Source organism: Balaenoptera borealis, assembly GCF_965194805.1.
Source record: "Balaenoptera borealis genome assembly, chromosome: 17".
NCBI lineage: Eukaryota > Metazoa > Chordata > Mammalia > Artiodactyla > Balaenopteridae > Balaenoptera > Balaenoptera borealis.
Window position 1 is genome coordinate 36,762,597 of NC_138876.1, and position 13,165 is coordinate 36,775,761.

The window sequence follows — 13,165 nt, forward strand, 5'->3', positions numbered from 1 at the left end:
TGTCAGCTTAATGGCTGCAATGGTGAAGAAAATAATGGCTGCAATGATAAAGAAAGAAAAACCCCAGTAACTGATTAATACGTAAGGACACTTCAACTTTCTATTCTAGGTACTTTTTAATTTTAATAATTTCTATAGTGGAATACTTGAGAAATAGTAATTTCACACTTGCGTAAAACTTCTACTTCCTAATGGAATCTAAAGCTAAGTATTCTCAGAAAACAATAAAAGGTAAAAAGGTATATTAATTCTGATTCTTTTCTCTATACTGAATAAAAAAATTTTATCACATGTTCTCATGATATAAAGCTCAACAATTTTTCCATAAGTCACTGGCTAATTTAATGTCTTTTTCTAAAAATTATTTGGAATGAAAAGGTGTTCTTGATGGCCCCATTAATTTATATTAAATTTTACTCCCTCTTCCCCCACAGATGAGTCTACTGTAGTAGCTGTTTAAAATTGTTAACAATATACAACCTTTTGGGTTGTGAAGAAAACATATACTAAAATTCATAATTTCTCTCAAAGAACAATCATCTGCCACAAATGGAACAGAAAAGGACTGCCTGCAAGACCTCAGGAATATCCTGAACAGAACATGCCTACAAAGGCATACAATCCATATTTCCCAAACTGTGGTGGCCAAAGAATGCAAAAGCTAAGAGATTATTTCCAGCTGCTTCAGCAGAACACTCAGTATGGTCTGACTTAGATTAGTCTAAAAAAGAAAGTCAGAATTAAGAAAATCAAGAAAAGTAAGAAGAAAGATATTCAGCAAGGAAAAGAAAGAACCAGAATAAGATGTACATAAAGGGAGAGCCAAAATGGCAGGGGAAGGGGAAGGACAGCAAAAGGGGAAGAAAGAGACAAGCTATCATAATCAATATTAGCATGTGGATGCTACAATAAAGATGGTATTTTTAAATGTCCATAGCAAAAAAGATCAAATAGAAAACTACTTCTCATGCAGTTGTACTATTTTCAAATGACTAGAGGTCTGGCTTGATTATAGGTCCTTATACTATGAACACTGTTTACATTTCATATATCTTGCATTTTATGCCATGCTTATCAAATAGTTCCATGTGGATAAAAACCTCTGATTAAGCAGAAGGCCTCAATTAAATCAATAAATAGTAAGCCTGGAGAATAGAGCATACCACAAAAGTGCAATTAGTGTACTTGCTAACTGTTCTTCTAGGCTCCAGATACTACCGACCATATGAAAGTCTGAAATGTAATAGAAACACTGCAGTAAATGAAGTACATATGGAAGAAAAATGACGTACTTAGTGTTACATACAAAGCCAGATCCAAGAACAGAATTCTGTTTCTGTTAGAGCCAAAACTATTCTCACTATATTAAACTGACTATGAAGTTATAATAATAATGATAAAAAGCACTTAATGCAGATCATCCACAAACTAAATTAAAGCAATCAATTTTATTATAGAAAGTATTCAGCTTATCAAAATGTACCTTTGAGAGATACAAAAATATAATAAAAATAGATATTTATGCAAGAAAGTGCCTTGAATCATTTCTTTAGTTACTTTATAGTTGGAAAAAAAACAAGCTTCCCTTTTTTTTTTTTTTTAATTTTGGTACTCTTTTTTTTTTCTTTAATAAAAACATAAAAACATTTGAAGTTTGCAAATTTCACACAAATACAAGCAAACAGTACCATTAACAGAAACAGCTGAAGATTAGGGGAAAGATGATGATTCCATATAGGTTAATACGTATTTCGTATAAACAGCTGAACTGTGGTGGGAGTGGTAGTAACTGTAAGCAGTGGTTGAAGGTGTACGCGGGCAAGACTTCTGGGTCCTTGCTCTGGCAAGGATCAGACAAGAGATGTGGTCCACCTCGTCAGAGCTCGCAGCTAAGACTGCAGTCAAAGGCAAGACTCCTGAGCCAACATCATGGAAAACAACACCACAGATCTTTTCTATTTCTGTCCATCCAGAACTGGAGGGAATAACTCTCCCTGACAAAGCCTATTCATGCTATCTATGAGATGGCCTAATAATTAACTCTGGGCCTTCCAACCTAATATGAATGTTGGTAGGTAATGCAATATCTTACTGGTGAATTAGTCTTTATGAATTTATCTATCCCCACCTTTAACTTAACTATATATATATATTTTATATATATATATATTTTTTTTTAATAGAACTTTATTGGAATATAATTGCTTCAAAATACCATGTTAGTTTCTGTTGCACAACAAAGCAAATCAGCCATATGCATACACATGTCCCCATATCCCCTCCCTCTTGAGCCTCCCTCCCATCCTCCCTATCCCACCCCTCTAGGTCATCCCAAAGCACAAAGCTGATCTCCCTGTGCTTTGCTGCTGCTTCCCACCAGCCAACTATTTTACATTCGGTAGTGTATATATGTTGAAGCTACTCTCACTTCGCCCCAGCTTCACCCTCCCACCCCGTGTCATCAAGTCCATTCTCTATACGTCTACCTCTTTATTCCTATCCTGCAACTAGGTTCATCACCACCACCTTTTTTTAGATTATATATATATGTGGTAGCATACAGTATTTGTTTTTCTCTTTCTGATTTACTTCACTCTGTATGACAGACTCTAGGTCTATCCACCTCACTACAAGTAACTCAATTTCATTTCTTTTTATGGTTAATATTCCATTGTATATATGTGCCACATCTTCTTTATCAATTCATCTGTCGATGGACATTTAGGTTGCTTCCATGTCCTGGTTATTGTAAATAGTGCTGCAATGAACGTTGGGGTGCATGTCTCTTTTTGAATTATGGTTTTCTCAGGGTATATGCCTAGTGGGATTGCTGGGTCATATGGTAGTTCTAATTTTAGTTTTTTAAGGAACCTCTATACTGTTTTCCATAGTGGTTGTATCAATTTACATTCCCACCAACAGTGCAAGAGGGTTCCCTTTCCTCCAAACCCTCTCCAGCATTTGTTGTTTGTTGATTTTTTGATGATGGCCATTCTGCCCAGTGTGACCAACTACTCACTGTAGTTTGGATTTGTGTTTCTCTAATGATTAGTGATGTTGAGCATCCTTTCATGTGTTTGTTGGCTATCTGTATATCTTCTTTGGAAAAATGTCTATTTAGAGCTTCTGCCCATTTTTGGATTGGGTTTTTTGTTTTATTGATATTGAGCAGCCTGAGCTGCTTGTATATTTTGGAGATTAATCCTTTGTCAGTTGCTTCCTTTGCAAACATTTTCTCCCATTGTGAAGGTTGTCTTTTGGTCTTGTTTATGGTTTCCTTTGCTGTGCAAAAGCTTTTCAGTTTCATTAGGTGCCATTTGTTTATTTTTATTTCCATTTCTCTTGGAGGTGGGTCAAAAAAGGATCTTGCTGTGATTTATGTCATAAAGTGTTCTGCCTATGTTTTCCTCTAAGAGTTTTATAGTGTCTGGTCTTACATTTAGGTCTTTAATCCATTTTGAGTTTATTTTTGTGTTTGGTGTTATGGAGTGTTCTAATTTCATCTTTTATATGTAGCTGTCCAGTTTTCCCAGCACCGCTTATCGAAGAGGCTGTCTTTTCTCCATTGTATGTTCTTGCCTCCTTTGTTGTAAATTAGGTGTCCATATGTGCGTGGGTTTATCTCTGGGCATTCTATCCTGTACCATTGATCTATATTTCTGTTTTTGTACCAGTACCATACTGTCTTGATTACTGTAGCTTTGTGGTATAGTTTGAAGTTGGGGAGCATGATTCCTCCAACTCCATTTTTCTTTCTCAAGATTGCTTTGGCGGACTTGAGGACATGGGGAGGGGGAAGGGTAAGCTGGGACAAAGTGAGAAAGTGGCATGGACATATATACACTACCAAATGTAAAATCGATAGGTAGTGGGAAGCAGCCACATAGCACAGGAAGATCAGCTTGGTGCTTTGTGACCACCTAGAGGGGTGCGATAGGGAGGATGGGAGGGATGGAGACGCAAGAGGGAAGAGATATGGGGATATATGTATATGTATAGCTGATTCACTTTGTTATAAAGCAGAAACTAACACACCATTGTAAAGCAATTATACTCCAATGAAGATGTTAAAAAAAAAAAAAGATTGCTTTGGCTATTCGGGGTCTTTTGTGTTTCCATACGAATTGTAAGATTTTTTGTTCTAATTCTGTGAAGAATGCCACTGGTAGTTTGATAGGGATTGCACTGAATTTGTAGATTGCTTTGGGGAGTAGAGTCAGTTTCACAATGTTGATTCTTCCAATCCAAGAACATGGTATAGTTCTCTGTTTATGTCATCATTGATTTCCTTCATCAGTTTTCTATAGTTTTCTGAGTACAAGTCTTTCACCTCCTTAGACAGGTTTATTCCTAGCTATTTTATTCTTTTTGTTGCAATGGTAAATGGGAGTGTTTCCTTAATTTCTCCTTCTGATTTTTCGTTGTTGGTGTATAGGAATGCCAGAGATTTCTGTGCATTAATTTTGTATCCTGCAACCTTACCAAATGCACTGATTAGTTCTAGTAGTTTTCTGGTGGCAACTTTAGGATTTTCTATGCATAGTATCATGTCTTTGGCAAACAGTGACAGTTTTACTTCTTCTTTTCCAATTTGGATTCCTTTTATTTCTTTTTCTTCTCTGACTGCCGTGGCTAGGACTTCCAAAACTATGTTGAATAAGAGTGGTGAGAATGGACATCCTTGTCTTCTTCCTGATCTTAGTGGAAATGCTTTCAGTTTTTCACCATTGAGTATGATGCTTGCTGTGGGTTTGTCACATACGGCCTTTATTAAGTTGAGGTAGATACCCTCTATGCCCATTTTCTGGAGAGTTTTTATCATAAATGGGTGTTGAATTTTGTCAAAAGCTTTTTCTGCATCTATTGAGATGATCATATGGTTTTTATTCCTTAATCTGTTAATATAGTGTATCACATTGAGTGATTTGCATATATTGAAGAATCCTTGCTTCCCTGGGATAAATCCCACTTGATCATGCTGTATGATCCTTTTAATGTGCTGTTGGATTGTTTGCTAGTATTTTGTTGAGGATTTTTGCATCTACGTTCATCAGTGATATTGGTCTACAATTTTCTTTTTTGTGTGATATCTTTTTCTAGTTTTGGTATCAGGGTAATGGTGGCTTTGTAGAATGAATTTGGGAGTGCTTCTCCCTCTGCAACTTTTTGGAAGAGTTTGAGAAGGATCGGTGTTAGCTCTTCTCTAAATGTTTGATAGAATTCGCCTGTGAAGCCATCTGGTCCTGGACTTTTGTTTGTTGGAAGATTTTTAATTATGGTTTCAATTTCATTACTTGTGATTAGTCTGTTTATATTTTCTAATTCTTCCTGGTTCAGTCTTGGAAAATTGTACATTTCCAAGAATTTGTCCATTTCTTTGTGGTTGTCCATTTTATTGGCATATACTTGTTTGTAGTAGTCTCCTGTAATCCTTTGTATTTCTGCAGCGTCAGTTGTGATTTTTCCTTTTTCATTTCTAATTTTATTGATTTGTGTCCTCTCCCTTTTTTTCTTGATGAGTCTGGCTAACGGTTTATCAAATTTGTTTATCTTCTCAAAGAACCAGCTTTTAGTTTTACTGATCTTTGCTACTGTTTTCTTCGTTTCTATTTCATTTATTTCTGCTCTGATCTTTATGATTTCTTTCCTTCTACTGACTTTGGGTTTTCTTTGTTCTTCTTTCTCTAGTTAAGTGTAGTGTAGATTGTTTATTTGAGATTTTTCTTGTTTCTTGGGGTGAGACTGAATTGCTATAAACTTCCCTCTTAGAACTGCTTTTGCTGCGTCCCATAGGTTTTGGGTCATCATGTTTTCACTGTCATTTGTTTCTAAGTATTTTTTAATTTCTTCTTTGATTTCTTCAGTGATCTCTTGGTTATTTAGTAGTGCACTGTTTAGCTTCCAGGTATTTGCATCTTTTACAGTGTTTTTCCTGTAACTGATTTCCAATCTCATAGCATTGTGGTCAGAAAAGATGTTTGATATGATTTCAATTCTCTTAAAGTTTCTGAGGCTTGATTTGTGACCCAAGATGTGATCTATCCAGGAGAATGTTCCATGTGCACTTGAGAAGAAAGTGTATTCTGCCACTTTTGGTTGGAATGTTCTATAAATATCAATTAGATCTATCTGGTCTATTGTGTCATTTAAAGCTTGTGTTTCCTTATTTATTTTCTGTTTGGATGATCTGTCCATTGGCGTAAGTGGGGTGTATAAGTCCCCTAATATTATTGTGTTACTATCGATTTCTCCTTTCATGGTTGTTGGCGTTTGCCTTATGTACTGTGGTGCTCCTATGTTGGGTGCATAAACATTTATAATTGTTATATCTTCTTCTTGGATTGATCCTTTGGTCATTATGTAGAGCCCCTCCTTATCTCTTGTAACAGTCTTGAATGTCTATTTTATCTGATATGTGTATTGCTACTCCAGCTTTCTTCTGATTTCCATTTGCATGGAATATCTTTTTCCATCCCTTTACTTTCAATGTATCTCTAGGTCTGAAGTGGGTCTCTTGTAGACAGCATATATATGGGTCTTGTTTTTGTTTCCATTCAGCCAGTCTGTGTCTTTTGGTTGGGGCATTTAATCCATTTACATTCAAGTTTATTATCTATATGTATGTTTCTATTACCATTTTCTTAATTGTTTTGGGTTTGTTTTGTGGGTATTTTTCTTCTCTTGTGTTTCCTGGTTAGAGAAGTTTCTTTAGCATCTGTTGTAAAGCTGGTTTGGTGGTGCCAAATTCTCTTAGCTTTTGCTTGTCTGAAAAGCTTTTGACTTCTCCATCAAATCTGAATGATCCTTGCTGGGTAGAGTAATCTTGGTTGTAGGTTTTTCTCTTTCATCACTTTAAGTATATCCTGCCACTCCCTTCTGGCCTGCAGAGTTTCCACTAAAAAATCAGCTGATAACCTTATGCAGATTCCTTTGTATGCTATTTTTTGTTTTTCCCTTGATGCTTTTAATATTTCTTCTTTGAATTTAATTTTTGTTAGTTTGATTAATATGTGTCTTTTTGTGTTTTTCCTCGGGTTTATCCTGTATGGGACTCGTTTTGCTTCCTGGATTGGGTGACTATTTCCTTTCCCATGTAAGAGAAGTTTTCCACTATAATCTCTTCAAATATTTTCTCAGACCCTTTCTTTTTCTCTTCTTCTTCTGGGACCCCTACAATTCGAATGTTGGCTCGTTTAGTGTCGTCCCAGAGGTCTCTGAGATTGTCTTCAATTCTTTTCATTCTTTTTTCTTTATTCTGCTCCTAGGCAGTTATTTCCACCATTTTGTCTTCCAGCTCATTTATTCGTTCTTCTGCCTCAGTTATTTTGTTATTGATTCCTTCTAGTGTATTTTTCATTTCAGTTATTGTGTTGATTCATCTATCTTTGTTTGTTCTTTAGTTCTTCTAGATCTTTGTTAAACATTTCTTGTATTCTCTCAATCTATACTTCCATTCTATTTCCGAGATTCTGTATCATCTTTCTCATTACTCTGAATTCTTTTCCAGGTAGATTGCCTATTTCCTCTTCATTTATTTGGTCTTGCAGGTTTTTACCTTGCTCCTTTATCTGTGACATATTTTTTGCTGTCTCATTTTTTTTTTTTTTTTTAAATGAGTGGGATTGTGTTTCTGTTTTACTGGTTGTTTGGCATGAGGCTTCCAACACTGGAGTTTGTAGGCTATTGGGTAGAGCTGGGTCTTGGTGCTGAGATGAGGATCTCTGTGAGACCTCACTCTAATGAATATTCCCTGGGGTCTGAGGTTCTCTGTTAGCCCAGTGGTTTGGACCTGGAGCTCCCACCACAGGAGCTTCCACCCGACCCCAGGCTCGCGAACCAAGATCCTGCAAGCCACATGGGGTGGCAAAAAAAAAAAAAAGAGAACAATAACAAGGTAAAAAATAAATTTAGACTAGGAAACTAACAGATACGTTAGAAAGTATATAAAAATAAAAATATATATGAATCAACAACCGAAAGGTACATCAGTACCACAATAGGAAGAAAGAGGAGGAGGGGGGGAATAAAAGTGTGTGTGTGGGGGAAGGCCTTGGCTGTGGAGGGCGGGGTCTAAGGCAGGGTGAGGTTTGGGCAGTGGGCGGGGCCAATGCTCAGGACCACAGGGCTGGAAAAGGCCATGGGGGCCGTGGGGTGTGGGGCTTAGGCTCAAGAAACAGAAGGGGCCCAGGCATGCCCTCCACCCCTGGTCTCAGAGGGCAGCGGACCTCACCTGGGAGCCCAGCAGGTTTCCTGAGCTCCAGTGGGCAGGGCAAACACTCTCCTCTCCTCTCCTGCTCCTCTGGTCTGGGGTCTGGGAGGGCCCCTCCCGCCTGCCTCTCCTGATCTCCCCGGCCTCCCTCCTATGCCCCCAAGGACTCACGCAGCCTGGAGGGGGTTTGGAAGGCAGGGTATCGGCCTGGGAGCTCAGGAGGCTCCCCGTGCCTGAATGGGTGGGGCAATCGCCCTCTGCTCCTCTCCCGCTCCTTCCCAAGGGCCCCTCCCACCTGCCTCTCCTGTTCTCCCCTCTGCCTCCTTCCTATGCCCCCAAGGACCCACGTGACCTGGAGGGGGCTTTGGAGGGCAGGGGATATGCCTGGGAGCTCAGCAGGCTCCCCTGGCTTGAGTGGGCGGGGCAAACGCCCTCTGCTCCTCTCCTGTTCCTCCCACAGGGCCCCTCCCACCTGCCTCTCCTGATCTCCCCAGCCTCCCTACTATGCCCCCAGGACCCACATGGCCTGGATGGGGCTTTGGAGTGGGGGGGACCGGCTTGGGCGCTCAGCAGGCTCCCCGGCCCAAGTGGGCCAGGCGATCGCCCTCCACTTCTCTCCTGCTCTTCCTGGAGAGTCCCTCCCACCTGCCTCTTATTATCTCCCCAGTCTCAGGGGTGCCGATCCTTTCTGGCCTCCACTTCTCCTCCCCCCTCAGTCCCCCTACGTGCTACCGGTTCAATCTGGGGTTCCTCCCATCTCCTTGGGCATCAAAGTCCCCCACCGGCGGCTGGCAGGCACCCTAGTTGTGGGGAGACGCAAACTCCGCGTCTTCCCACACAGCCATCTTGACTCCACCTCAAAGCTTCTCTTTTTTGGTTTATTTCACCTGCATTTAATAGTTGGACCAAATGAGGAAATGTTCCCTCTAGAAGCATTTTCAACACGAAAATGAATGCCTTCCTTCTTTGCTTTAACTGTATTTTTAAAAATTAAGCCTCATGAGGAACTAGAAGACTAGAAGACTCATACTAGATCCAAAAACCAGTCCTCTGTTATGAAATAAGTAGCTCCAGCTGGAAGCCAAACACCTGTAGATTCAGAATCTTGATAATAATTGCACATAAAGCAAGCAATATTCAAGTTGAAAACCAGACTTTCAATATCACTTCTTTAAATAAAATATTAGAATGTTAAATATATTTTTCTTATTATTAAATTTTAAGATGAACTATTATAAACTTTTACATTTACTGTAAAATGAAACGTGAGTCTGAAAGATTTCATCTTTTCTTGAGGCGAGAGTATGTATTAAAAATGAAAAGGCTATGAACAACTTTGAAATTATGAGTTTGTATAAGTAACCAAAAGCTTAAATAAAGAGCAGAATTTTCATGTAACTGTCAGACAAAGTCAGACTGTTGTTCATAACTCAGTTTTCTTAAATTCAACATAAAATAAAAGCATTTTAGAAACTTCAACTTTTCCTTTAAGATTCTCAATATAAACTCTACATAATAAAACATCTAAAGTCTCAAGTTTTATAAAGCCACAACTGTACTGACAACCCTACACAAAGCCATCAAAAAAAGGTTTTATTAGTTATTGCCATACTTGCAGTTGAAGACAGAAAGAAGGTTCAATAAATGTGTAACCTAATGATTATGTATATTAATGGGAAATGTAGTTGCATCTAGTTTACCAATCATCTCTGATCGACAGGCACAAATTGCTTGGAGATAGTTTTATAAAATAGTTCCTGCTGAGAAGTATGATATAGCAGCATTTCAGTATGCTATCACACTCAGTAAGACATAATTTACATTTGGTTTAATTAATCTGATAAAAATATTATGACCATTTGAATTAAGAGTAGCAATGCCAAAAGATAACGTGTTAAAAAAATCTAACATAATACAATATGTCAAAACCTTTGAATTTTTGGCATGCATTTTTATATATTATTTTGTGGATAGGCACATAGTTTGGCAATTCATAACATCTCAGGTAGATACAGATATGAGAACAGGTATAAATAAAGATATGTACATGTAGATATAAATATAGATGTACACATAGACACACACACACACACACACACACACAGGGCAAAAACACCCCCAAAATGAAAAGACATATGCAATACAGTGTAGGTCAAACAAAAGGCTTAACACAAAGAGCTCTTAATAAATGAAGAAGATGAGCAACTCCTTAGAAAAAAAGTGTACTTTTCATTAATGAGACTGAGAAAAGACCAAAAAGTTTCATAAAACTCTGTTAGAATGACAGTGTGGAAACAGTATACACTGGTACAGCCATTTAGGTTTCATAAACCTCTGTTAGAATGACAGTGTGGAAACAGTATACACTGGTATAGCCATTTAGGTTTCATAAACCTCTGTTAGAATGACAGTGTGGAAACAGTATACACTGGTATAGCCATTTAGGTTTCATAAACCTCTGTTAGACTGACAGTGTGGAAACAGTATACACTGGTACAGCCATTTAGGGGGGCATTTTGACATCCCTTAATATTTTGAAGATATTTATACCCTTTGATCTAGCAATCCTTTTGCTAGGAATTTATTCTCTCTCTCTATATATATATACTTACCCAAGTCATGAAAAATGCCACTAAAAAGGTGTTTATTACAAAAAGTATTCACACAAGCAAAGGATTAAAATTAACCAAAGGCCACAGAGAAATGTGGCAGACCATATTTTCCAAAGATGGCTATAACAAGATCCCACCCGCAGCCTCACCCCATACTCTTATTCAAGGTTACCTGCTTAGCAGGTGCTTAGGAATCAGAATTTTGAACTTATACCTTAAAAATCCCACCACAAGCACCACCCAAAAAAGAAAAAAGCAGCTTTAAAAATACAATAGCAGGAGTTTAGAAATTTTCTTGCAATTACAATCAATTGGAGATTTTCCTAGTTATAGCAACCAAATGGGAAATTTAAACCAACATCAACAAAACTGTGTGATATATAGTATTAGTCATGAAACATAACTAATTGATCATAAAACAATAAGCCAACAAATGACAAACAAACAAAACAAATGCAAACACAAAGGAAATAAAGCTGTTCCTTTCTCACCCTTTTCTCAAATAGCCAGATTTGTATTCCTTCAGACATCTACACAAATCAATGAAACACAGAACCTGTTTCAATAAACCACCACTGAGTATGACAGAAAAATGAAGCTAGAGTTAACCAGTGAAACTGCTGACCTGTGTCTCATTGAGAAGGTGCTCAGCACACAAGTACTACCACCCCTACTAAGAGGGAGCTCCCATTGCTCTTCCTGTTGACTCAACTATGCCTGCACATTAGTATTGTTCAGAAAATACCATAAATCCTGTCCTAGTCAAAAGGGCTTCCAAGCAGATTGATGGTTACTCAAAAACATAGAATTCTAAACAAAGAACTACATATAAGCCAGCAATTTCACTCCTAGGTATATACCCAAAAGAATTAAAAATGGGCTCAAACAGACAGTTGTATATAGTAGCATTACTCACAATAGCCAACCCAACAGTGGAAACAACCCAAGTATCTGACAGATGACTGGATAAACAAAATGGGGTGTATCCACACAATAGTTATTATTCGGCCATAAAAAGAAATGAAATTGTGATACATGCTACGACATGAATGGACCCGGAAAACATTATGCTAAGTGAAATAAGCCAGACACAAAAGGACAAATATTCTGTGATTCAACTTTTATGAAATATCTAGAAGAGGAAAATTCAGAGAGACAGAAAGTAAATTAGAGGTTACCATGGGGGAGTTACTGCTTAATATATAAGGTATAGAGTTACTGTTTGGGGTGATGAAAACATTTTGGAAATAGTGGTGAAGGCTGCACAAGATTGTCAATATAATTTATGCCATTAATGCACTGTGTGGTGTGTTTGCTAATTTTTTAAAGCAATTTTTAGTTATCTTAGGTATACAGAACACAACATTTGAGTTTAACAAAACAACTGAAAGTATAAGCTTTACTAGCAAAAGACCTAAAGGAAAAAAATCTCATATTTCTTACTCTAGTAATTAGTAGAGTCAGAAACATTCCCAATATTTTGATATAACTCCTAAAGATTTAGTTGTAAGGTGACTATAACATATTTACTCTTTTTAAAATACACCAAACTGCAACCTACAACCAGCTACCATATTACAAAAAGAAAAACTAAAGTCCTTAGATGAAGGTTATTGAAAATCAGAGCAAAAAAAAAAAAAATTCTGAAGACATACCTTCAATACTTGGCTGCATTTCTTCTGTTTTTGGGACAAAAATTCTGATTACACTTGTGTTGATATAAATCAAAGGTAAATTGCGTGAAGTCAGCGTATGGGTCCTCATGGGCTGACCAGGAGATTTTCTTTTCTCTTTTTGGGTCCTTGGTAGTTTTGCTTGAAATATACTTGCAATGGCATTAAGTAAAGGAAAACAAAGGACAATATCAAAGGCTTGTGCTGAAAGAAGTATTTCATGAAGAAAATGAGGGGAACCATCTGTTAAACCTTCAGGTAACTTATGAAAACTTCTTCGCTCATTTCTTGTTGTTAACTTGTGGCGAACATTTTTTGTTACAGCTTTTGTATATGTCAAAGAGAGAAATCCATGCTGCTGATGAGAGCCATCTAGAAGTTTTGCAGTTGTCTGTTCCAGAAAAAGGAAATCACAATACATGTTTTATTAAACAAAGGAAAAAAAAACCAAAACAAACTATTTGAAAGCAGAAAACAATCTCGGTTGATACTTTAATCTTTTATCACGTCCACACTTTTTTTTTCATGACTGGTCAGCTGTTTATTACAAATAAAAAAATAAAAGCACACTTCTTAATGAGCACATTACTGATCAATTCCATAGACAGGGCAAAAGCCTCTAAGACAGAATGACTGAACTTGAAGTTAGGAATCCTGGGTTGTAGTTCTAG

The 13,165-nt window shown here is 37.5% G+C and overlaps 1 protein-coding gene across 14 annotated transcripts in view; it reads right to left on the minus strand.

Annotated features, from left to right (window-relative positions):
* Positions 1-13,165, minus strand: part of VPS13B (vacuolar protein sorting 13 homolog B) — a 765,850-nt gene that overhangs the window by 340,084 nt on the left and 412,601 nt on the right. For 12 of the 14 annotated variants that reach the window (XM_082364176.1, XM_082364168.1, XM_082364180.1 and 9 more), the window contains one exon: positions 12,477-12,885. In XM_082364176.1, coding sequence (XP_082220302.1) covers positions 12,477-12,885 — 409 coding nt within the window. Of the gene's footprint in view, positions 1-12,476; positions 12,886-13,165 lie in introns of those variants that run through there. The other 2 variants (XM_082364171.1, XR_014236520.1) reach the window with 2 other exon arrangements.